At 39.3% G+C, this 27,397-nt stretch overlaps 1 protein-coding gene across 4 annotated transcripts in view; it reads left to right on the top strand.

Annotated features, from left to right (window-relative positions):
• The window catches only part of svil.L (supervillin L homeolog), a 196,560-nt gene that overhangs the window by 96,280 nt on the left and 72,883 nt on the right, over positions 1 to 27,397 (top strand). For 3 of the 4 annotated variants that reach the window (XM_041565826.1, XM_041565828.1, XM_041565827.1), the window contains 5 exons: positions 1,742 to 1,833; positions 7,042 to 7,099; positions 7,398 to 7,528; positions 8,302 to 8,908; positions 19,775 to 19,855. In XM_041565826.1, the coding sequence (XP_041421760.1) occupies positions 1,742 to 1,833; positions 7,042 to 7,099; positions 7,398 to 7,528; positions 8,302 to 8,908; positions 19,775 to 19,855 (969 nt within the window). The remainder of the gene's footprint in view (positions 1 to 1,741; positions 1,834 to 7,041; positions 7,100 to 7,397; positions 7,529 to 8,301; positions 8,909 to 19,774; positions 19,856 to 27,397) is intronic. The other variant, XM_041565829.1, reaches the window with a different exon arrangement.

Raw genomic sequence — 27,397 nt, 5'->3', positions numbered from 1 at the left:
TATATGCCTTTGAGTAGTACCTTTAAGTGTGTATCCTCTTCCATTTAGTCCATCCATCAGTCCGATGTGAGCCCTTTCATAGCGATTGCTGTACTTGTTTTGTGCACCGCAGACGTGGCTTGGAATGAATGCTTACAGAGGTCAGCCTGCTCCAGCAATGTACAAAACAGATGCAGCTACTTATGTCGGTGGGAGAGACCGGCACAATGTGGATAAGGGATCCCAGGTTGCATTCTAGCAGCTAAAGCCTATGAGATCATATTTTGTACAGATTATGCAGGCACATCTGTATCTACCTGCTGCTTTTTGTTCCTTTTTCTAGTTTTTTGTTATACAAGAAATAGGAATGCACCGAATCCAGGGTTTGGACTTTTTCAGCAGGATTCTGATTTGGTTGAATCCTGCCTGGACGAACCGAATCCTAATTTGCATATGCAAATTAGGATTCGGTTCGGTATTCTGCCGAATCTTTCGCGAAGGATTTGCCAAATCCAAAATAGTGGATTTGTCGCATCCCTAAAAACAAATCAAAACATTTTTAAAGAGAAAATTTTTTTGTTGTTCTTATGATGCATCTTCAGTTAATTCACCCGTAAATAGAACCAGGACTAGGCAGTTATCCTGGGAATACTGGAATCCTGGGTGAAATGACCTTTAATTTGACTACCAAACCATAACAATGTGGCAGAAGCCAGCTAATTACCAGACCCATGAAGAAGCATAGGCTGACTGAGTTGTTTCAAGAGACAGAACCAGCAGTGCAGAAATACTGCTTTCAGATTCATATATATATATATATATATATATATATATATATATATATATATATATATATATATATATATATATATATATATATATATATATATATATATATATATATATATATATATACTGAACTAAACAAATTAACCCAGCACTATCATTATACAACTTTAAGGAACAATTGGATTAAAGAGAACTTATCTGAATTTGGCAAAAAGAGACACTTTTGGTTACATGGTTTGTACAAAGTATGCATAAGCTGATGCGCCCCGCCAAGGCAGTGTCCATGCATCAGTCCTACCTAAGTGAAAAAGGGTATTTTCTTTGGGAGGAGAAAGACCATACCTGCTTCTCTCTTTATTTGGCATGACCTCTTCCAAAGAAACATTCAGCATTATGGGCTTTTAAGTAATCTGTAGGACTGTGTTTAGAGGGGCGGGGGTTGGGAGAGCAAGCATTAAAGGGAAAGCCACTTTCCTTTATAGAATATACAAAAACAAAAAATGCAGCTCAGCTTGATGGCGGGGCGCATCAGCTTATGCATACTTTGTACAAACCATGTAACCAAAAGTGTGTCTTTTTGCCAAATTCAGATAAGTTCTCTTTAATCCAATTCTTCCTTAAATTTGTATAATGATAGTGCTGGGTTAATTTGTTTAGTTCAGTATATGATATAAGCCACACACCCATGCACCAGACTGATTTTAATTGCAACACATGGATGAGCTGCATTTTTTGTTTTTGTGTATATATGTATGTATATGTATATATATATATATATATATATATATATATATATATATATATATATATATATATATATATATATATATAAAATAACTTCTAAATAACTGAAATGTTGTACTTAATATATACTGGAAAGTTGGTAAATAATATATTAATAATAAAGTTAAAGGAAAATAATTTTCGGATTACATCCCCCATTAAAAAAAAGCAATTTTTTTTTTTCTGACAGTTTTCAGAAGAGTTTTGTTATTGAAGTTACTGGAGATTTCACAAACAACTCCAGGGAAACTAATGCACATCTGTTAGCTGTGCTTCCAAAAGGTAGGACATGTAAATAGAATATTTGCATTTACTATTAATGAAACTTTTGCAGAATGTAAGGGGCCCATTTACTTAGTTCGAGTGAAGGAATAGAGGAAAAAAAGTTTGAATTTCGAATGGTCGAATATGGCTACTTCGACCATCAAATGGGCTACTTCGACCTTCGACTTCGAATCGAACGATTCAAACTAATAATCGTTCGACTATTCGGCCATTCGATAGTCGAAGTACTGACTCTTTAAAAAAAAAAAAAACTTTGACCCCCTAGTTCGCCACCTAAAACCTACCGAGGCCAATGTTAGCCTATGGGGAAGGTCCCCATAGGCTTCCTAACAATTTTCTGATCGAAGGAATATCTTTAGATCGATGGATTAAAATCCTTCAAATCGTTTGATCGAACGATTATTCCTTCGATCGTTTGATCGTAGGAATAGCGCAAAATCCTCCGACTTCGATATTCGAAGTCAAAAGATTTTACTTTGACGGCTGAATATCGAGGGTTAATTAACCCTCGATATTCGACCCTAGGTAAATGTGCCCCTAAATGTATAATGTAATTTTGTCCTGCTACAACAGCTATGTTTCTGTACTATTCCTACTATTCTCCCTTCCCAGGCACTATGATCCCACTGTTACTATAGGCACCATCTCTCCCTACTATACCTGCTATCCCACAGTCACACTCCCTTCCCAGAGACTATTATCCACTGTTACTATAGGCACCATCTCTCCCTACTATACCTGCTATCCCACAGTCACACTCCCTTCCCAGAGACTATTATCCCACTGTTACTATAGGCACCATCTCTCCCTACTATACCTGCTATCCCACAGTCACACTCCCTTCCCAGAGACTATTATCCCACTGTTACTATAGGCACCATCTCTCCCTACTATACCTGCTATCAAACAGTCCCACTCCCTTCCCAGAGACTATTATCCACTGTTACTATAGGCACCATCTCTCCCTACTATACCTGCTATCCCACAGCCACAGTCCCTTCCCAGAGACTATTATCCACTGTTACTATAGGCACCATCTCTCCCTACTATACCTGCTATCCCACAGTCACACTCCCTTCCCAGAGACTATTATCCATTGTTACTATAGGCACCATCTCTCCCTACTATACCTGCTATCCCACAGTCACACTCCCTTCCCAGAGACTATTATCCACTGTTACTATAGGCGCCATCTCTCCCTACTATACCTGCTATCCCACAGTCACACTCCCTTCCCAGAGACTATTATCCACTGTTACTATAGGCACCATCTCTCCCTACTATATCTGTTATCCCACAGTCACACTCCCTTCCCAGAGACTATTATCCCACTGTTACTATAGGCACCATCTCTCCCTACTATACCTGCTATCAAACAGTCCCACTCCCTTCCCAGAGACTATTATCCACTGTTACTATAGGCACCATCTCTCCCTACTATACCTGCTATCCCACAGCCACAGTCCCTTCCCAGAGACTATTATCCACTGTTACTATAGGCACCATCTCTCCCTACTATACCTGCTATCCCACAGTCACACTCCCTTCCCAGAGACTATTATCCATTGTTACTATAGGCACCATCTCTCCCTACTATACCTGCTATCCCACAGTCACACTCCCTTCCCAGAGACTATTATCCACTGTTACTATAGGCGCCATCTCTCCCTACTATACCTGCTATCCCACAGTCACACTCCCTTCCCAGAGACTATTATCCACTGTTACTATAGGCACCATCTCTCCCTACTATATCTGTTATCCCACAGTCACACTCCCTTCCCAGAGACTATTATCCCACTGTTACGATAGGCACCATCTCTCCCTACTATACCTGTTATCCCACAGCCACACTCCCTTCCCAGAAACTATTATCCCACTGTTACTATAGGCACCATCTCTCCCTACTATACCTGCTATCCCACAGTCACAGTCCCTTCCCAGTCCCTTCCCAGAGACTATTATCCCACTGCTACTATAGGCACCATCTCTCCCTACTATACCTGCTATCCCACAGTCACACTCCCTTCCCAGAGGCTATTTTCCCACTGTTACTATAGACACCATCTCTCCCTACTATACCTGCTATCCCACAGTCACACTCCCTTCCCAGAGACTATTATCCCACTGTTACTATAGACACCATCTCTCCCTACTATACCTGCTATCCCACAGTCACACTCCCTTCCCAGAGACTATTATCCCAATGTTACTATAGACACCATCTCTCCCTACTATACCTGCTATCCCACAGTCACACTCCCTTCCCAGAGACTATTATCCCACTGTTACTATAGGCACCATCTCTCCCTACTATACCTGCTATCCCACAGTCACACTCCCTTCCCAGAGGCTATTTTCCCACTGTTACTATAGACACCATCTCTCCCTACTATACCTGCTATCCCACAGTCACACTCCCTTCCCAGAGACTATTATCCACTGTTACTATAGGCACCATCTCTCCCTACTATACCTGCTATCCCACAGTCACACTCCCTTCCCAGAGACTATTATCCACTGTTACTATAGGCACCATCTCTCCCTACTATACCTGCTATCCCACAGTCACACTCCCTTCCCAGAGACTATTATCCACTGTTACTATAGGCACCATCTCTCCCTACTATACCTGCTATCTCACAGTCACACTCCCTTCCCAGAGACTATTATCCACTGTTACTATAGGCACCATCTCTCCCTACTATACCTACTATCTCACAGTCACACTCCCTTCCCAGAGACTATTATCCCACTGTTACTATAGGCACAATCTCTCCCTACTATACCTGCTATCCCACAGTCACACTCCCTTCCCAGAGACTATTATCCACTGTTACTATAGGCACCATCTCTCCCTACTATACCTGCTATCCCACAGTCACACTCCCTTCCCAGAGACTATTATCCACTGTTACTATAGGCACCATCTCTCCCTACTATACCTGCTATCTCACAGTCACACTCCCTTCCCAGAGACTATTATCCCACTGTTACTATAGGCACAATCTCTCCCTACTATACCTGCTATCTCACAGTCACACTCCCTTCCCAGAGACTATGATCCCACTGTTACTATAGGCACCATCTCTCCCTACTATACCTGCTATCCCACAGTCACACTCCCTTCCCAGAGACTATTATCCCACTGTTACTATAGGCACCATCTCTCCCTACTATACCTGCTATCCCACAGTCACACTCCCTTCCCAGAGACTATTATCCCACTGTTACTATAGCCACCATCTCTCCCTACTATACCTGCTATCCCACAGTCACACTCCCTTCCCAGAGACTATTATCCACTGTTACTATAGGCACCATCTCTCCCTACTATACCTGCTATCTCACAGTCACACTCCCTTCCCAGAGACTATTATCCCACTGTTACTATAGGCACAATCTCTCCCTACTATACCTGCTATCCCACAGTCACACTCCCTTCCCAGAGACTATTATCCACTGTTACTATAGGCACCATCTCTCCCTACTATACCTGCTATCCCACAGTCACACTCCCTTCCCAGAGACTATTATCCCACTGTTACTATAGGCACCATCTCTCCCTACTATACCTGCTATCCCACAGTCACACTCCCTTCCCAGAGACTATTATCCCACTGTTACTATAGACACCATCTCTCCCTACTATACCTGCTATCCCACAGTCACACTCCCTTCCCAGAGACTATTATCCACTGTTACTATAGGCACCATCTCTCCCTACTATACCTGCTATCTCACAGTCACACTCCCTTCCCAGAGACTATTATCCCACTGTTACTATAGGCACAATCTCTCCCTACTATACCTGCTATCCCACAGTCACACTCCCTTCCCAGAGACTATTATCCACTGTTACTATAGGCACCATCTCTCCCTACTATACCTGCTATCCCACAGTCACACTCCCTTCCCAGAGACTATTATCCCACTGTTACTATAGGCACCATCTCTCCCTACTATACCTGCTATCCCACAGTCACACTCCCTTCCCAGAGACTATTATCCCACTGTTACTATAGACACCATCTCTCCCTACTATACCTGCTATCCCACAGTCACACTCCCTTCCCAGAGACTATTATCTCCAGTATAGGCACCATCTCTCCCTGTTATACCAGTGAGGGGCCCAGAACAGTTTCCTCAAAACAAATCCTTAATGACCTGTAATTGTAGAAACCTTTTATGTACCCTGAACCATAACAAATGAATTAATTTTGTTAAAAAAAGGCTGCAGTTATTAAACTTTCCAATGTATGGTTCAGACGGTTCATTTCATTAGAGCAATGCTATGCTGTTACTGTGGTGATGGTATTTATGGAAAAATGTAGCCATGGAAAACCTGAGAAATCCCATCCAAGGTCGGATCACTTGCTCACTGGCTCTTGCATAAAGAAGGTGATGCCGGTGTTTTTGTTCTGGGCAATGGAAACTGTTTGGCAGCTTTGGCCACTTGCTATTCCAGATAAGCATTGCAGATCTGAGAAGAAACTTTGTTGGGCTCCTAGCAGTATATATGCATTTGATTTTTTATAGACATGTGCTGCTGATGCAGCCGATATAATATTCCATTTTATAAGGCCCTGGGGCAGAAATGGGCAAAGTCTTTTTATTTTTACATGTTATACGTTGGCCTCCTACCCCAGTGTTTGAGGGTCTTGCATAACCTTAGATTTATGCAGAGGGAAAGTATAGAATGTCCATTGTGTCCTACAGATTCTTCTCTGGAACTGGAAGAGGCAGCACAAGGAGGAGGCTCCAAATCACTAAGAAAATACCAGGCTATGGGGCATTTTTCCATTGCCTATTGTTGCTTATATGCTGTTAGCTCTCATAACTACCGGCTGTGTTTGATTGTTACACAGGGCCTGGCCAGTATACAGTATACACACAAACAGAAATGTTCTACCCAAGGGATAATCTCTGAGCTGTTACCTGAACCCAAGCCCCCAAAATGCTAAGCCAGCTACCTCCCTGGCAATTCACATTGGCTGTTCCTGCTTTACGCCCACCAGCAGCTGTATAAATAACACGTGTTGTACCCGTGTATGTAATGTATACAGAAACTCTTCATCGGCAATACAATAACAGTCCGCTGACAGCTGAGCAGTTTACAAGTCCACCGACCTGTTTTATTTTGTCTCTCCAGTTTTCTCTCTCTTCCATCTGTTCAACTCACCCTTTCCCTCTCGCTCTTTCTAGTTTCAGAACTAAGGAAACTCTTTGAGCCAAGCAGGAGATCCATTGCAGAGATGAAAAGGTAGGTTGTGTCCTCCTGCAGGTTGCGTGTGCTCCTTCAACTTGCCATGTTCGGGAATTTTCAGCCCGTTTGCACTTTACCTCCTTGCAGCTTTACTAGAAATCATTTTCTAATGTCATAGATAAATTTGACCAAAGTTTCTGCAACCTTATGTCATACTTAGTGCTAGGTTTGAAAGGTGCATAAAACAAATAATAGTCTGTGTGTGTGTCTATAAATCCGAAGCCTGTGCTATGGATTTGTTCTTTATTATTTCCAAGTTATCCAGATAATAATTATTCTCTCCTGCAAATGGCAGAAAAGAAAGAATAGCCAGGCGCTTGGAAGGAATTGACAATGACCCTCAGCCGATTATGCTACAGACACGTTTATTGGAAGAAGATGCACCGCGGTATATGCGTGCAACAGATACGTATAATCCACATATAAGTAAGTTGTTTCAGTGCGCACTTTATTTTATTAGATTCAATATTGCACATGGGAATATTTGGTTTCTGTCAAGAGTTCTGGCATTGGTATTCGTATTAACTTTGGTATTTTCAGGTGCAATTGAAGCAACTATTTTGAATCTTGCCTTAGGATGCCACATTAAACTCTTGTTTCTGAATACATTGCAATCTGTGGTTGATTTGTAGTAAGGTTAAAGCTGCTGACTGGAGGAATATGGCCTCAGTGTTAAAGCTAGTGTAATGAGTCCAAGCTCATTGATATGGTCATCATGGCATCTGGGAATTTGTAGAATACAAACAGGTGCTCTATATTGTAGATCAAAGTCTAGATTTGTTCTATTGCCATGTTTCACAAATACAGTACTTAAAGAGAGTTAAAAGGGCTTTAGTTTGTAGTTCTAGAATAACTGAAGGTCATAAATAAGTCGCTCTCTTTCTAATCCTACAATTTAATTGAATCTTCAAGCAATTGGTGGAAACTTGTATGTATTTGGATGTCTTCCATTTGAGTATTTTCCTTTTTCTGTTGGATTTGTTGAACATGTTGGAGGCCTTTATAATTAAACGTAGGTTTCCAATATAATTTTCCCCACTCACAACTTTGTGATCCCTCCAAGCCTAGTAAGGAAGCATATGGATGACCCTCCATGCTGCTCCTGTATATGTCCAATAACCTAGAATTTGTCCTGTATGTGCTGTATTATGTACACTATTATTAGTCTGCTTTTTATAAGTATTGCCTTTCTACAACAGGTCATGCTAGTGAAGATACTGCCTCGGAATCATCAATTGAAACGCATTCTAGATTGCAAAGTCGCTGGCAGCCAAAGGTTGAATCTTCTGTGTCAGGCCAAATGGAGGTAGAGGAAACTGAATCAAAAGCAGAAAGGATAGCTCGATACAAGGCAGAGCGAAGGCGCCAGTTGGCAGAAAGATATGGTGTCCTTATGGATTCTGAGGCAGATTCCGAATACCAGTCAAGGTACACACGAGTAAGGAAAGATAGTGAGAACTCTGAAAAGAAATCTGTGTTAGAGGAAGATGAAGTAAAAGAGAATAGCTCGGATTATTTGTATCGGCAAGAGATTAAGGAGCCACGGAGGTTCCGAATGTATGAATCAAAACATCGTGACATAAATGAGAATGTGTCCGAGAGAGATGCCCTCAAAAATGTGGAAAATAACCAATATCGAGGAATATCCGAGTTGGATGGATCTACCTTTTCGTCCATGGGACAAGCCATCACAGTTGGGGAAGCACCCAGGTCTCCAAAGTTCCCTCGCCGTGCTTCAGACAAATCACTTCAACTTTCCTCCTCTCCACCATCTGAACAACTACAGCTTAGCGACTCCAGACAAGGGTAAGCAGCTCACCATGATCTTGAGGTCCCACAAGTGAATAACCAGCTCTTTCATATACACAAGCGTCTTTCTTTTTTTCAGAAGGTTCTTCGTTTTAATTGCCTCTCATTCATGTTCTTTTGCAACTTCTTCATTGCAGGTCCTCGTCAATTTTCTTTCTTGAAAACTTGTGTAGCAGCTTTTTTTTATCTAGTGAAAATGTTGGCCTCTTTTATTAAGGGTTAGTTTGTAAAACGTAAGTACCCTTTTTGGGATCCTTGGGAGAGAGATCATAAAAATATTAGAAATAGCACTAATTCTAGGTATAACTAGCAACCAATCAGTTGTCGGCTTTCAACATTATCAGAATGGTCAATTAACATAGCTGATACATCTCCTAGAATATTTCTTTTCCTTGTTTGATAGCCCAACCCCCTACTAACCTTCTCTGTATTTTACTTCTTTCAAAGGAAGTACTATGCCAAGATATTCATTTGTTCTGCCCTACTTAAAGCCTTAGCCCCTTCCAGCTTTGCAGGGGTCATTTTTTTGGTTGAAGAGTAACTTCATGTCCAAAATGACTATGAAGATTTTCATTCATCCAGGTCATGGTATATCTAGTATAGGTCAATCTAAAAACAACTGGATTGCTGAGTAATTAATGAAGACGTTTCACTACTCATCCGAGCAGCTTCTTCAGTTCAGTTCATGTCCAAACTTTTCAAGGTTTATTGAGAGTCTTCTTTAATGTCATATGTTTTAAAGTGCGGCTTGACCCTTCCTAGGGTAGGTTCTTCCTTATAAGATATTGTATTCCAAGAAAGCTGGTGTACAGTAGGACAGTGGCTTAGGCTAATGAGGCCTGACCACTGCTTCTTATTTGGGATATGTTTTAGAGAGTTTAATTTCCACCAACAAGTGTTAAGCGTTACTAAATATGCATTTGTCTGCCTCTTTGCATTGCTCTTTAAACCTGAAGAAAGCTCAGTTTGATAGACTAAATGTGAACTTTGGTGCAATCAACCAGTCATGTAGCCCTGCTGCCCTGTGACTGGTGTTTGTACAGACTTTGAGCCCCCTAGGGTTACTGGAGAAACCGTAGATGAGTTAGTGCCTCAGCGGGATGTTTATTAGCTTTCTTTCAGTAGTTAAATACCGTAAAAGAAGTGAACCATTGGGCTCCAGCCTTATAGACTCAGACTTGTTTCCTGTTGTTCTTTAACAAAGCAAAACTGACATTGTACTAGTTATTGTCATAAGAGTGAATGAGATAACAGTATGCAGAACAAGCTCAGTCTAACTGACCAGTACAGTTTTAAAAAATATATTGTAGAACTATAAGAAAAACATTGCTTAATAAATGTGGCTTTTATAATCTGTCCTACAATTGCTTCACTGCACATCACTTTTAAATGGGTGCTATATACAGTGCACTTCCCACAGTAGCAGAATTTGGATAAATACAAGGACAACACTATTATTCAGTGGGCTGCTAAAGATGCAAGGCCTGATGGGCTATAATGATTAAAGGGCAACATGGCCAAAAAGCGTCAGGCCTTTTGTCCATAGCAGTCTACTGATTTAAAGTTCTGTTCTTCTTTTACCAGAGTACCATCCTACTATTTATTCAAATGAAAGGGATACTGTCATGGGAAAACATGTTTTTTTTTCCTAAATGCATCCATTAATAGTTATACTCCAGGACTGAAATCCATTTTTCAAAAGAGCAAACAGATTTTTTAATATTTAATTCTGAAATCTGGGTCAAGACATTTTCACATTCCCAGGTGCCCCCAGACATGTGACATGTGCTCTGATAAACTTCAGTCATTCTTTACTGCTGCACTGCAAGTTGGAGTGAGACCAACTCCAACTTGCAGTGTAGAGTGAATTATTTGCAGTGTAATTTAGAAATAAAACTATACCATAAATTCATGACAGAAACCCTTTAAGAAACACTAGAATCATGGTTTTTGGTTGGTCTGAAGATTTCAGACTGTTAACTGATCCTAGGGACTACTATTTGGCTGTCTCCAGAGGTTCAACGCCATACTTATATAGTCGGCCAATGTTGCCATACAACAGAGAACCCCAGTTCATGTGGCGACCCCCTCCAAGTAGGGTTTACAGCAGTTTACGAGTGGTCATGAATTTGAATGTCTGTCTAAATTAATTTTTTGCTTATTAAATATGTATTGGATCCTCCTAATACTAAATCAGCTCTGCGCAATATGTTGACACTCTAGAAATACTAGGGATGCACCGAATCCACTATTTGGGATTCGGCCGAATGGTTGAATACCGAACCGAACCAGAATCCTAATTTGCATATGCAAATGAGGGACTGGAAAGGAAAAAGGGGTGAACAGTTTTTTCACTTGTTTTGTGAAAAAAAAAGAGATTTCCCTCCCCCGCCCCTAATTTACATATGCAAATTAGAATGTGGGTTCTGTTCGGCCAGACACAAGGATTTGGTTGAATCTGAATCCTGGCTGAATCCCGAACTAAATTCGGTGCATCCATAAAAAATACACAATAATAATAATCAGGTGCTATACCACTGGTTTATTATCAGTAATCTACTTTCGTTATGACCTAAGCTATGGAACATCTGCTGGGTATAAAATGTGCCTAAAATACTTGAGCTCTACCATACAAGTTTATAAACAAAATTAATTTTTAGCTTTTATTAAAAATAACGATTCTGGCTTGACGGAGTTATGGGCAGAGGTTCACAAGCTTCCTAAAATGAAGCAGAGACTAAAGATCACAGGGGATAAAAATCTTTCCTTGATTCTGTCTTTTCGTTAATGAAGTTGTATTAAAGTTATTTAAGTATCCCATCATTTTTATTATCTAGGAGCAAATCTTGTTTTTCCTCTTCGTTTTTTCTGGCTTGTCTGTCTTATAGTGTGCAATAACATATGTTGCTGTTTAGCAAAGAGAAGTCATATGGTATTTTAATCAAGAACAGATGCACTTTTCCCTGGATTTTCTCTCCCTGCATTTCTGCCTGTGAGAAGCACATCGGGAAAATGATTTTAGTAATTTCCATTGGAGCACATGCCTGCGTGCAAAGCATTTCATAAATTCAGGTTAAGAAACAAAAATATTTTATTAAACTGGTAGGAAAGGCCACTTTGCTTAATGTTCAACCCCTGTGATTTTGGGAAAGCCTGATATGTCCGGTCATCTGGCAGTGACCAGATTAATGGGAATATAATAGCACACAATTACTGACAAGATACACAGATATTTTCATGGATTAGCACCATGAGTGTGGATCGGAATCAATTCAGATTAACACCCAGGGCCAGCGTTCCAAGTATTTTTAAAAGGGGAAAATGTAAAGTAATGAACGAGACTGTAGGGAATTATCAAGTGAATGTGCTGTTGCTTGGATTGCTGCTGCAAAAAGAACTCAAAAATCGTGATTTTGAGTTTAGAAGACGTGACAGATCATGCTCCTTAGAGCCCAACATCAATTCAGATGCTTTCTTCATGTTGACAACCTGATCATGACAGCGGAGTACATCTCGGGGGCTTGTAAAGGAGAGATTGAGGTTGTTCTGCAGTCAGCGTGGAAGGAAATTATATGGCGTTTCCAGATTAACTGCGTGAAACCATTAAAAGTGGTGATATGTGACCGCTCAGTGTCTCTGTGACGCTTTATGATGTTGCTCCAGCAACACATGGGGGCAGATTTATCAAGGGTCGAATTTTGAAGTAAAAAATACTTCGAAATTCGTCCATTGAATTTAAATACTTTGAATTCTAACTTTTTTCATCGAATATGGGTAATCTGCGGTCGAAGTAAAATCGTTCGATCGAACGATTTAATCCTTCGAATCGAATTGACTTAAAAAAACTTAGAAAAATGCTGTAGAATGTCCCCATAGGCTAACATAGCACTTCGGCAGCTTTAATTTGGCAAAGTATTGAAGTTGAAGTTTTTTTGTAGAGACAGGACTTTGATTATCGAATTGTCGAATATTCGAACGATTTTACTTGGAATTGAAGTATCCAAAAAAATTACTTGAATTTTTTTTACTTCGAAAATTCCCTCAAATTCACTTCGACCCTTGATAAATTTGCCCCATGGTGTTTGACTGCTCCATGTCTCTGCATTTTAATACTGTCATGAGAAAACATTCTGCACTGAAATCCATTTCTCAAAAGAGCAAACAGATTTATTAGAAATGCTTTCTGGCAGGCTGCTGTTTTTCCTTCTCAATGTAACTGAATGTGTCTCAGTGAGACATGGGTTTTTACTATTGAGTGTTGTTCTTAGATCTACCAGGCAGCTGTTATCTTGTGTTAGGGAGCTGCTATCTGGTTACCTTCCCATTGTTCTTTTGTTTGGCTGCTGGGGGGGAAAGGGAGGGGGTTGATATCATTCAAACTTGCAGTACAGCAGTAAAGAGTGAGTGAAGTTTATCAGAGCACAAGTCACATGACTTGGGGCAGCTGGGAAATTGACAAAATGTCTAGCCCCATGTCAGATTTCTAAATTGATTATAAAAAAATCTGTTTGCTCTTTTGAGAAATGGATTTCAGTGCAGAATTCTGCTGGAGCAGCACTATTAACTGATTCATTTTGAAAAAAAATGTTTTCCCCATGACAGTATCCCTTTAAACTTAAATGCTGCCTCCCTAACATTTAATTAACTGATTGTACTATGAAAGCTATGGGTAGAAGATGAAATGAAAGAATACATTACTTGCACTACCTTTATTGGATGAGATGGATATTTTTTGAAACTTTGAGGCTTCTATATGTTATTGAATGGATTCTGAGCTGAGTGTATTCTAGTTTCAGGATATATTGGACCTGTGACCTTTTTTCAGTGTACTTGGTTGGTCATGGTTTCAGATCCAAGATGGAAGAATGGGGGAACTGTTTTATGTAGGTATAAAGTCAAAGATGAGGTTATGGCTAGGAGGCACAGTTGTCTCTAACAACCGGTCATTATTAGTATTATAGATAAGATATAGATATATAGCTATAGATATTATAGATAAGTTATTGTTGCCTACCAACTTCTCAAGAGTTTCCACCCCAGCCGTGTCTCCCAAAGCATTGTCAGTCACAGGCACCCACATCTACTGTACATGTTGTACTACATAAAGGAGCTTTGCTCCTCAAGCTTTGGCCGGAAATGTCCTTCAAGGCCAGTTCAGCCAAAAAGATACGATTTTAGCAATGAAATTCCAGATGGCTACCATGGATAAATAAAAACATATTCGAAAGGCTTACGTATGTCCTGTTTCTTTTAGTCTGGTCTGTTCTTAAACGGTTTGTTCACCTTTGAATTAACACTTAGTATGATGTAGAGAGTGATATTCTGAGACAATTTGCAATTGGTTTTCATTTTTTTATTATTTGTGTTTTTTAGTTATTTAACTTTTTATTCAGCAGCTCTCCAGTTTGCAATTTCAGTAGTCTGGTTGCTAGGGTCCAAATTCCCCTAGCAACCATGCATTGATTTGAATAAGAGACTGGAATATAAATATTAGAGGCCTGAATAGAAAGATGAGTAATGAAAAGTATTAATAACAATACATTTGTAGCCTTACAGAGAATTTGTTTTTTTAGATGGGGTCATTGACCCCCATTTGAAAGTTGGAAAGAGACAGAAGACGACTCAGAAGCTGACTCTTTGCAGCTTTCAAATGGGCATTGTTGACCCCATCTAAAAACAAATGCTCTGTAAGGCTACAAATGTATTGTTGCTACTTTTTATTTCTCATCCTTCTATTCACGTCTCTCCTATTTATATTTCAGTTTCTTATTCAAATCAATGCATGGTTGCTAGGGTAATTTGGACCCTAGCTACCAGATTGCTTAAACTGAATGTCACTCTCTACATCATACTAAAAGTTATCTCAAAGGTGAACAACCCCGAGTGGTTATATCACTTTCCCTGTATTATATGGGAATTTGGTATTCAATGTTGGGTTGTGTGCTCTGCCTTGTCCATTACACAGATAGTGAATATGAATACAGATGCAGCAATGAGACAGGTGCTGTAGATTCCCTAGTGGGACAGTTAGTTGTGACTTTATTACTGTTTCAAGCCATTTTACCTAAGTCCTAAAAGACAGAGGGGCAAATTTACTTACCTCCTTAGATCTGCCAGCATTGTCTTCACCGCACTTCGCCGAACTTTGCCAGGCGTAGATTTGTCAGGGCATTGCAAATTCATGAAGATCCGAAGTGCCGCACTAGTTACCGAAGTTGCGCTAGCGAAATTACGATGAGCGGTCTGAAGTTGCGCTAGCGAAGGCTAATTTGCATACGGCGACAAAATTGAATTTCAATGGACGTGTATGCAGCATACGCAAGCGCAGGGAAACTTAATAAAAAGTTTATTTAGGTGTTCTAATGCCCTAAACATGTGCCCATAGTATAGTTAAGGTGCCACAAATGTAAGGTGGGCACCCTAAAAAAAATTTCGATCTTTTTCAGCCTATTACCCAAAAAAAGCCTGCGTTTTTTGGGACTTAGAAAAAATTTAAACTCTTTTTGAAAAAGATGCACTAATGCACTTCGTCTGCTATAACCTGCCGAAGTAAACTCTGGCGAAGGACAACACGTTCAGAAAAAGACCAATGTTAGTAAATTTGCGTATTTTCGCCCCCTTCGCCAGAGTGCAACTTTGCCAGCGTTAGGGTGCGAAGTTGCGCTAGGCTATCAGCATCGCTGGCGCATTTTCGCCAGCGTTAGTCACTTCGCCCTTTAGTAAATTTGCCCCAGATACATGTTTATGCAAAATGTCACTTATGAGGTGGTGAAAACTAGGCGTGTACCAATTCCTTTTTTATCTTACTTTTCTGAATTGGAAGGAATGTCAGTGGCTTAGCCAAGTGCTATATTAATAAGTCTGTCAATTTCAAGGTTCACTGATGGCTAATGAGCCAGATATAGTGTTAACCAGTTAACTATATTTAGACCGGAGTGACCACATGTGGGGTTATCCTTTACTGTAGAATTACAGTTGAAAACATAATTGTGTCATGTTAATTGCCGTTGACAGCAGTGGGAATAAACATGAGATAACCGCCTGCTAAACTTTGCTCTTCTACAAAAACCAGGCCCCTTGCACCACCGCAGCTCCTGCAAACAAGATGAATCGGGGTATGTAATTGATCTTTGATACTTGATAAATCTGCAGTGATTTACTACCACCCCTAAGGGTTTTATATTACCACTTAACGCCTTTCTCTAAGGTCAAAACTTTTCTCCAACTCCCCAGGCCCTGTTTGTACAAAATTAGTTCCAGCATTCCACCCCAGATAGTTTGAATGTTATAAGGATGGACCATTAGATTCCATTAGGTCCCAATCTATTTTGACCATAGTAACCAGGTGACTAAGGATAGAACTCCACGTGCGATTTTAAGTGTGATACCTTCAGTTCTGTCGCGCTGAGATGAATAGTAAGTAATAGGCATGTCAGACACGACTGTCGGATGAAGATGCAACATGCAGCATTCGCATTTCCGACAGTCTTGTCAGATGCACGCAGCAACGACGTCCGACATTCCTACTACTTACCTTAGATTCGGCGCATCCGACCTGATGCCTGCGATTCATCTTAGTGCGTCGGAACGGACGGTATCACGCTTGGAGTTCTACCCTAACGAGCCAATTGGTTTGCCAATTACAGAAAGGAACTACAAGAGTTTATCTTGTAGGGATGCACCAAATCCAGGATTTGGTTTGGGTATCGGCCTTTTTCAGCAGGATTTGGATTCAAGTGCCTGTCTGAACCCAATCTGAATAATCACATGACTTTTTGTCACACAAACAAGGAAATCAAAACATTTTTAGCCGCTCACTATGCACACTGTTCTCTTCTCCCCTCTTTCCCCTAATTAACATATGCAAATTAGGGTTCAAATTTGGTTTGGCCTAATCTTTCACAAAGAATTCAGGTTTCAGCCGAATCCTGATATAGGGGATTCGGTGCATCCATAATATCTTGTATGTAGCCTGTTTCCTTTATTAACTGGCACATAGGTTTACTTGCTGTAGCATTACATAGGATTCTTCATGGTGGAATTCATGTTTTGCTTTTTTCAGTATTTGTCGTGTGTTTCAATTGGCTTGCCTTTCTGTCTGTATCTGGTTGCTGGGGTCAACGACATTCAACAACTAGAGAGCAGATTCATCCAGTGTAGCAGTTGACATTAATTTTAATGCCTACCAGATCTGTGTGTGAGGCTTTTTCTTTGCTGGAGGGCCACAGGTTTGCAGTTGGGCAGATGTGCTTAAACGAATGGATATTCTCTGATATTTGCAATGAGGGCAAGAACATTGGGTTATGACCGTTGACTTACAATCCCTTGTGTATTAATATTTTAGGAAATTTGAGACATATCCCCAAACTTAGTGGAAGTAGACCATATATGCTCTCACGGTCCTTTGATTGCCCCAGCCAAATGAGGGAATCTACCCAGTTTCTTTGTGCTAGATCGGCTCATGTTACATATTATAGTTTGTCTAGTATTAAAGTGCCTGGGGAGCACAGTACAATTACCTAATGCGCAGCTGCTCTTGGCAGCCCCTGATGTTGTTAACTCCAGCGCAAGTAGCGACTTAGGGCTGTCATCCAGTTTTACTTCTTTTCATTGGGCTTTTTGGCATGGAAAGTACAGCTTTGAAAGAAAACTGATGACACTTTCATAAATATATAACATTTTTCATAATGTAACAAAAGTTAATATAGTCAAATTGATTTATTTTGTTATATTTTTTATATATGCTGTGTATTTTTGTATCTCCTTTTGAGCTCTGGTCAGAGCTCCCCTAGAAGGTCTAACCTTTGGTAAGAGTCAACCTCAGCTCATGATATGCTTACAGGTATTGGAAAATATTGTTTTTACCCATTATTCAGCCATGGTTCCAAAAATATACACGACAGCAAATACAAATTCATATTTACAAGTCACCCAAACTGACTTTTAAGTAGGGATGCACCGAATCCAGGATTCGGTTCAGGATTCAGCTGAATCCTTTTGCCCGGACGAAACTAATCCGAATCCTATTTTGCAAATTAGGGGTGGGGAGGGAAACCACGTGACTTTTTGTCAAAAAACAAGGAAGTAAAAAATGTTTTCCCCTTCCGTCCCCTAATTTGCATATGCAAATTAGGATTCAGTTCGGTATTTGGCCCAATCTTTCGCAAAGGATTCGGGAGTTCCCTAGTTTTAAGGTTTATCTAGGAGAGCAAATGGCCATCCTTCTCAGTTCTTACCCTAACTGGTCTTCAGGCTGTCACGTCCCCAGGACCCCCCAGGGGGAACTGCTCCACAGTTTAGGAATCAATGCCTTAATGCAGTTGTATCCAACTTATTACATATAGTGGACCAATTGATTCTCATATAGTGTGATTGATTGTCAGATTATATTAGAATTATGTCATGCAATGAAGTCTGTGGAGCTCTAGAGCAAACTGGGGCCATAAAATCCATTGGATGGCCACATCTGGCCTCTAGCTGGACAGCCCTGCCTTAAGGTATTGTGTTATTTATTACAGAAATGGCATTTAAAGGCAAAAAAATAAAATCCAATTTTTACTTTTCTAATGAAAAAGAAACCTATCTCCAATATACTTTAATTAAAAAAGGTGTACCGTTTTTTTTTTTTTAAATAAGAAACCTGACTGTATGCAGTGAAATTCTCCCTTCATTGACTGCTGTGGATAGGAATTGTCAGACAGTCCCTAACTGCTCTGCAGGGAAACAATCATACTTATGAACAGTAGGAGCAGCCCCCCACCTTACTTCCCAGATGTGCAGAACTCAAGCAGCTTTGTTTGTTTCTCTGTCTCAGTCGGTGACTGTTATTTTCCCCTTTACTGTTTCCAACTCCAGCTGCAGGGACAAAGATCACGGAGCCAGATTTAAACAGATAAACTGGGATTGGAGGATTATTTTTCTGCAGCCACTGATTATGGAGAGTTGGAGAAAGTTTGTATTAAACAAAACAAAAACTATAAAATCCACATTAGATTACATGACAACACAGGACCCAGTGCAGTCTGTATATTCTGATTATTAATCAGTCTTGCTGTATCAGCTTCTGGCAGATATTACTTGACTTGTGCTGTTTTAATAATTTATGATGATCCCTTAGCAGGCCAGACCACACTGGGCATGTGCACAGTCTTAGTCTTGCAAAGATGTTTAATAAAGTTACAAGATGGCGACCCCCTGTGGCCAACTTTGAAAGCATAAATCATTTGTTTGATTAGGCTTGTGGTGCAGTAAGTTTATTATACAAAATACAGAATTTCTATTCTTATTCTGTTTTAGACTTTACTTCCTCTTTAAATGGAAAAGCCATAGGTCCCTAACATTCCACATAAAAGATCTCATTCCTGCCTGAAACTTTGAAATTATAAATATCAATGTGTTTATAAGTCTAAGAAGTGGGGACGTTTGTACCGTTCAATGGTTTTTCTAGCACCCTGCCTTGTAAACTATGGTAAAAGATAGTCTGTGTTTAAGTGCACCTCTTAGGACTCAAATATATGTTTGTATAAAGTACTTGTATATAGTACTAAATATAACCGAGAAACACAGCTGTAATATTGGTTATTGGATTTGGGTTTTTGTATTTTTTTTCCCGTGTGTGTATACTTTCCCTTGTCTCTCCCTGTGATAAATGACTAGCTTTCTTTCCTCCTCTAAAATCTCTAGGGGCAGAAAGGGAAATGAGCAGAGTTATCTATTTTAAAAGGCTATAATGTATTACAGATAAGGACACCTGCTCTATGCTCCCCAGTTTCCTGCCTACATTCTTTATATTGGCTGGGATGATGGCTAGCCAGTGGATGGAATTGTTAGACCAATTTTAAGGTTTTATCTCTTGTGTGGCAGAACAGGAAAACAGGCACCAGAGTGGTCTCTCCAAAAAGATTCCGATGGGGACACAGCGTCTCTCATCAGCTGGCCGTCCAGGTACAGACCTTGTGGCTTGGTGTTTCCCCATCTCACATATCACTTGGTTGCTGGTTTCCAAATGTAACCCTAATCTCTTAACTGCACTGGACTGAACCACCCTTAATTAATGGCTGTGAAAGGCGGATCATCTCAAAAGTACAGACTCCTCCTGTGCATTAGTTCTGCTTGTAACAATATTTTTTATATTGTTAACTTCCTGGTCTCCTTTTCTAACCTCCGGTCTTGATCCAACCTTCTCTCAGAACTGGAACTAGGGATGGTAGAGTCCCATAGAACAGTAGTTTTGGAAGGAAGGAGATAGTAGTTACAGTAGGGCAAGATGGTAACATTTTGGGCCTTCCATTGTCTGGGGTCACTATGTTTTTTTATAGTTCATATTATACTTTATTTGTATAGCAACAACACATTCTTCAGTGTGTTATGGAGAAAGTACATTAGTCCTATCACATTCACAAACATATATTTTTTGGAGTGCCTGAGAAACCCCAAATAGAGAATTATAGAGAAACTAGAAGCCCTGCACTGAAAATCAGAAGTGCGACCAACTGGGCTCTACAGATTTCTGTTTTGCAGCAGAAATTAAAAAAACACAAGTATCAGGAACGACCACTTCCACAATTCTGAATGATGTGGAAAAGGATTTACTTCTGAGATTGTGGGATCTATCATGCAGGAGCAATCTGTACTTTTGCTGTATTTTCCCTCTGGAATAAGCAGCTTAGTTGCACTTATTTGCATTCGTCTACCCCCCCTCCTCATACAGACTTACAACTAACTGACCAGTTGGCATTTCTGTTGGACACTAAATCAATATCCTTTAATTCAGTTGTTCCTCCACAGAATCACTGTTCATGCAATATTGAAATGTACCCAATAAATGCTGAGCCAGCATGGGCTTCTTAGGAGCTGAGGTGGTTCTTATTCCAGGTTCTGCATTCCAGGCATCATCAATCAGGTTGTTATAGGAAGGCTTCGATTCATAGGGCATGCTTTGCCTCTTCCAGCTAGCTCTTAAATCTACCCATTTATGATTCAAGAATGAAGCGTTTTGAAGTGGGTACCCTGCTATGCAACTGTACCTCTGTGTTCCTATATGCTCAATATCCAACAGAGTATCTCCAGGATGGAGTAATTTTTCTTGGTAACTCTTGACTTTTTATTTCTCTATCTCATCCACCCTTTATTTAAATTGAACCACAGTTCGCTATCCAAAAAGGGAAACTAATTTGAAATCTTATCTCTATGATAAGGAAAAACATTGGTACCTGTAGTTGGGCTGTAAATATATTGGAAAGTTTGTCTGTTATATAAGAACCAGATTATAGGAACCTATAGGAATATACATTATTTTTGTTGTTGGTGGTGGGGGTTTTTTTTTCCAATTTTTTTAAGGGATTACCAACCTGAAACAGTTCTATTAGTGTGTGAGAGGACCTAATCAATGCAATTACAGGTTTCTGACCTCTTATCCGGAATGCTCAGGACCTGGGGTTTTTCGAACAATGAATCTTTCCATAATTTGGATCTTTGTACTTTGTCTACTAGAAAATCATGTAATTTTTAAATAAACCCAATAGGCTGATTTTGCTTCCAATAAGGATTAATTATATCTTCGTTTGGATCAAGTACAAGCTACTGTTTTATAGTAAATTTGGATTTTTCAATTAAAATGGAGTCTATGGGAGATGGCCTTTTTGTAATTTGGAGCATTCTGGATAACAGGTTTCCGGATAACAGATTCCATACCTGTACTGTAATTTGACTTTATCATGCCTGATTCACACCCCACATAATGTGCCATCTTCACAAGCTCCACCCCTCCTTCCGCCAAATACCAACCATCTCCATTCCCTTTTCACCTATTCCCTGCTCCTTCCACAATCTCTAAGCCCTCTACTCCTCCCTGCGTGTCCTCTATTCCTCTTCTATTCTTCTTTCATGATTACATCATTGCAGTTAAAGGGCTCTTAAGATCAGCAGTATTTAGATTCAGCCAATGTGCCTGGCCGGATCTAATCCAAATCCTTAAAATCTTGTTACTTTTTGTCACACAAAGAAGGAAGTATCACACGGATCTCTTTCCTTCCTTACCCTGATTTGTATATGTAAATTAGGGTTCAGATTCGGTTTGGTATTTGGCTGAATCTTTCATGAAGGAATGGGGGGGGGGGTTCAACCGAATTCAAAGTAGTGGATTCAGTGCATCCCTAATAAAGTGAGAACATCCATACCAAATCCAATGTAAAATATTTGGATAGTTATTTTTCTCATTTTAATTGTCATTTTTCTATGATGGCCATGCCATTATTTAATTTCTGAATGAAATGACAGTACAGTGACCAGATTTGCTACACCTTTATATTTGGGCTGCTGATCTATTAAAATGTCAATCAAGATATCAAAATGTTCATTTTTCGATGCTTAGATACTTTAATGAATCTGCCCTTATCCTTCTGTATAAATTTGAAATGATTTTTAATTCACTAAAGTTTTCTTCTTGTCATCCATCGGTCCTACTTACAATGTTTATTTGTAACTAGGGATGCACCGAATCCACTTTTTTGGATTTGGCTGTACCTCTGAATACTTTGCGAAAGATTCGGCCAAATACAGAACCGAATCCTAATTTGCATATGCAATTAGGTGTGGGAGGGGAAAAAGTCACAAGATTTCCCTCCCCGCCCCTAATATGCATCTGCAAATCAGGATTTTTATTTGGTTCGGCTGGGCAGAAGGATTTGGCCAAATCCTGCTGAAAAAGCCCGATTTGGTGCATCCCTATTGGTAATAGATGAGCCCCATCTCTGAATTTTTTTTTTGACTTCTATTTATTTCCTTCCTTTATTTCTGGCATTTAAAGGGATGTCCACCCAAAAATTTTTTTTGCTTACTGAAAGAATATTCCAATATAGATTTTCAGAGGTTTTCGTTGTTATTTTTGAATGTAATTGCAACCTATGCTTTTTCTATTCTACTGTTTTGTATTCTTGCATTTCTGGTTTTTGAATTTGAATTCAGAGGAAAAATTATTTCCAAACAGGAGAAAGGGATTAAAAAAAAAAAAAAGCCTTCTGTCAATAGCAATTACATTTTAAAGATAACTTTAAAACCATTGAAAAAATGTAGTCCATGTGTAATGGAAAGTGGCTTAGAATTATATTTCATTATGAAGGTTTGCCTGGCCACATTAAAGGACTTTTTTTTTTTTTTTTAAAGTAATCGTATTCTTCTTCTCTAGGAAAAATCATTTCAGTCTTTCTCTGCAGTTTTCTCCAGATCTCCAAAATTAGTTGCTTTTTTTCTGAATTGAGCTAACATTGCAAAAACCGGTGTCTGCGCTTTACATGTCCTATCCCTTACACTGCCATTTTAATTGGCTGATCTGAAGCTGAATTTTTTTTTATTGTGTAATAAGATCCACCCTGTTGTTTAGAGTTTTGATGTGATTAAACAACATTTAAATAAACAATAAACACAAAATGTACTTATTTATTTTAAACCGTGGATCCTCCTTAAAAACTTTTGCCTCTAGGGATGCACCGAATCCACTTTTTTGGATTCAGCCGAACCCCCGAATCCTTCACAAAGGATTCGGCCGAATACCGAACCGAATCCGAACCCTAATTTGCATATGCAAATTAGGGGTGGGAAGGGGAAAACATTTTTTACTTCCTTGTTTTCTGACAAAAAGTCACGCAATTTCCCTCCCTGCCCCTAATTTGCATATGCAAATTAGGATTCAGATTCGGTTCGGCCGGGCAGAAGGATTCGGCCGAATCCTGCTGAAAAAGGCCGAATCCTGGATTCGGTGCATCCCTATTTGCCTCGTTTCTATTTTTCAGATTTTTACTAGCAGTGAGAGAGCATAATAATAATTTTTGAATTTCACAATTTTTTTTAAAAACAATTGTTTATAACTGTGAAAACAAGACAGCAAAATTATCAAAACTACCATATTTCAGCTGCTGTCAATGGTTCTACTTTACCACAAGATTCCTTCTTAATTGAATTGCAAAATACAAAATAAAACTGTTTATTAATAATAAAAAAATTCTCCATTTGGGCACAAAATGCTTTTTCTAAAATTCAAGGTGTTATTAGATTAATGTAAATATTGTAGTATTTAAATGTTTTGTATTTGTAAATAACATAATTAAAAACAAATAGTGAAATGTAATTTCAACAGTTGGTGTTGAATGGTTTTCCTGAAGTTTTGCTGTTGGGTTTTCACGGTAAAAAATTATGTAATATTATATATAATACAGATACACCAAATCTATAATGATTCAAATCCACAAAAGATTCAGACGAATACTGAACCTAATCCAAACCATGATTTGGAAATCTTACAAAAACTATGTCCAAAACACGATCGTTTGATGCAATCTCCCAACCTGAGCAAATCAGACAATGTTCTGACCATTAATTCAAAGACCGCAATCGTGAGAAAGTTATGTCCGACAAATAGTAGGGACAGCCACTCATTGATATCATCAGAGATATCGTTAGCCACAGAAATCTTCTAACCTGTACGATCAACTAAACAGACCACCATGGCATGAAAAATGCCGGGACGATCCACACACGATCCGTAAATCATACAAAGGAAGATTCGTATTCGACTTTATCTTTGAGTCTTTGAACCAAACCTTGACCTGAATCCAAGATTTTGTGCCTTCCTAATTTTTAAGAGAATGATCCTTCCTGTATAGCTGTAGTCTACATGCTGCTAAAAAAAGACATTGAAATATGCTAAATATTGTGTTTATGCATTGTCTTGTACATTGGCATTTTTTTTTCTAGACAAAGTTCTTTGGAAACATGGCTGCTACCATTGCATTCTAGATCATCAAAGAAAACCTTTATCTAGGGGCAAAAAAAATAGTATTTATTTGTATGTATTGATTGTGTATATCCCCTTGTAAAATAAGCACATTAATTTATAGCTGTCATCACCACCAAATTCTGGGGATCTGTGAGTGCTACAGTTGCCATTTCCTAACATTAGACTGCTCGGCTTAACTGTACACACACAAAGGAGAACTTCATGATCTTTTAATGTGGTCTAATCTTTTGCTTCCAACTTCATGTTTTACTTATGTTCTTTAACACCTTGCCCTAAACTAAAGGAGTTCTAAAGGGAGGCTAATGTCTTGTATAATGCAGTAGCCTGGTTTGCACAGCTATAAATAAATGAAATCCTAACCTGATCTCCATCGCAGCGCTGCAAAATATGCTGGCGCTATATAAATGTTAATAATAATTTTCAGGGGGACTAAAACATCTAGTTATGATTTGCTAGCGGAAAATTCTCCCAATGTTTTTATTTTCCTCCTGTCCAATTTAATTGATTCAACATGGTTTTTGGCTTTTCTTTATTGTCTACCCCCTCTCTACTCTGCTGCTCATACCTGAATAAATATAGTTTGGATATAAAGTAGGAGCACTTTATTGAACTTTCTAAAGAAACACTTGGAAAGCCTATACAGTGCTGCAACTTGAAGGACAAGGAAAGTTAAACTAAAGAAGTCGCTAGAAATGTTGTATGTTATGTTTTGGGCTTCTGTGCCAACCCCAGGCAACCCAGTCCTTTAGCAGTAAAGATCTGTGTCTCCAAAGATGCCCCAGTAGCTCCCCATCTTCTTTTCTGCTGATTCACTGCACAAGCTCTGTGCTGCTGTCACTTACTGAGCTTAGGGAACCACTCACAATATACAGTACACATAGAAATGTCACAATATAAGGCTGATAAGTAATTAATACACATACATACATACTACATGGCAGCACAAGTTACATAAAAATGTATTAATCAGCCCTGTAGCATCTGCTTTTATTACAGGCCAACCTCATTTTCTGCTGGATAATTAGTGACGACCCCTAAGCTTAGCTTCTCAACAGCTGCTCAGAGCCCACTGAGCATGTGAGTGTCACAGACACTTTCCAAGATGGTGACCCCCTGTGACAAGTTTGAAGTCCTGGATCATTGCTGCTATTGACAAGCTGAAACTTTTGGCTGGTGCAACTAGTTCAGTATATATAACATGCCATTTTTAGTCCTATACATTTTTAGGGTTTCCTTCTCCTTTAACTGCAACCTGAAAGTAGTTTAGTTTCCTTTTAAGTTCCCATGAACAATAATGTAACATTGAGGCAAAAATATCCCATTTATGTTAATATATTTATATATAAGTGCACTTCTTTATTTATAGAAATCTTATGGGGCTATAAATAGTACTGTATGTGCCAGTGACCACTTACCAATCTGAAGTTTATGCCTGCATAGGTTTTCCTCTATACTATGTACAATTCAGCTGGAGAATGAAGGGGTGTAAATGTTTAATACATTTGGTGGCTGCCATATTTGGCTTATTCATTTTGGTCCCAGGCCCCCCATAATCGCCAGACAGCCATGGTGCCTACTCCTGGTTGATGATCACTATTTCCCGGGTCTGCCAGAAACTCTACCTACCTTTGTTTAAACCATGTCCATTTTTTGGTTGATGAATCCGGATTCACCATCTAAATACCGTAGTAGTAATGGGAAGTATGCCACTATGCAAAGTGAATGGTGCTTCTTGAGCTACACCAGCCACAAACAAGGGCACTTGCTAGTAGCCATGACAGCCACTCATTGGACACTGTTGTATCATACTTTGTGTGTCTGAACTACAGTAGTAAAATGCTAGTCATGACCACCTGATCCTAGGTCAAGGATTTATTCTGAACCCAAATAAGGTCACTATAATGGTAAGAATGGGTCACATGACCCAGTCAATACAATAAAATCTCTTCCTATTATAGACAATAGGAACAAACTGACTTCCAATTTGTTTGGATTTGTATTAAAAAACATTTTTGTGGACTGTTGACATTTTTTGACTTTTTAGTTGGACAGAGACACTCTTTCCTTCACTTTAAATGGTTTTGTTTTTTTCCACATTATAAGACTTTTTTACATTCCATACATTAAACAGCTAACAATATACGACGTTGAATTTTCTGTTTCAAGAAACCTTTAGTAACATGCTATTATACAAAATGTTCTCTGTGTATAACGTTTTTCAAATACATGCATTGGCTTTGAGAATCTGCTTACTGCTCCCGTTTCTCATGTGTTGCTTCCTGTAGTTTGAGGCTGTGATGCCGATTTATTCTGTATTGGCAAAATAATATTCTCTTTGCCCTTGTATGGCTTCACATTTTGGGAAAATGAAAACATAGGGTCACTGTTTCTGCTTACATGGGGAAGCAAGAAGAAAGCAAAATGTAAGGCCCAAAGTTTGTTTGGAGGGCATGTAAAGAGGACTGCTTAAACTGTATGTTTAGTTTGTAACTTGGAATTTAGTACCTGCACACCTGTCTCTGGCTCCTATGATAGCCTGGCAGGCTTCTAGTTTGATTTTACTTTCTTACCCCTGCTTCTTTTCAAAAAGTGCTTTGCTGCCTTGAATGTCTGTTCTACTAATTTTGGAAACTAATTATTATTTATGTATAGCATCAAAGATGATATCCTCCTGGAATTCTAATTAATTTTCT

The sequence above is a fragment of the Xenopus laevis genome, chromosome 6L, assembly GCF_017654675.1.
Source record: "Xenopus laevis strain J_2021 chromosome 6L, Xenopus_laevis_v10.1, whole genome shotgun sequence".
In the NCBI taxonomy this organism is placed as follows: domain Eukaryota; kingdom Metazoa; phylum Chordata; class Amphibia; order Anura; family Pipidae; genus Xenopus; species Xenopus laevis.
Note: the sequence above shows the minus strand (reverse complement) of the source record. Positions and strands in the feature narration are given on the sequence as shown.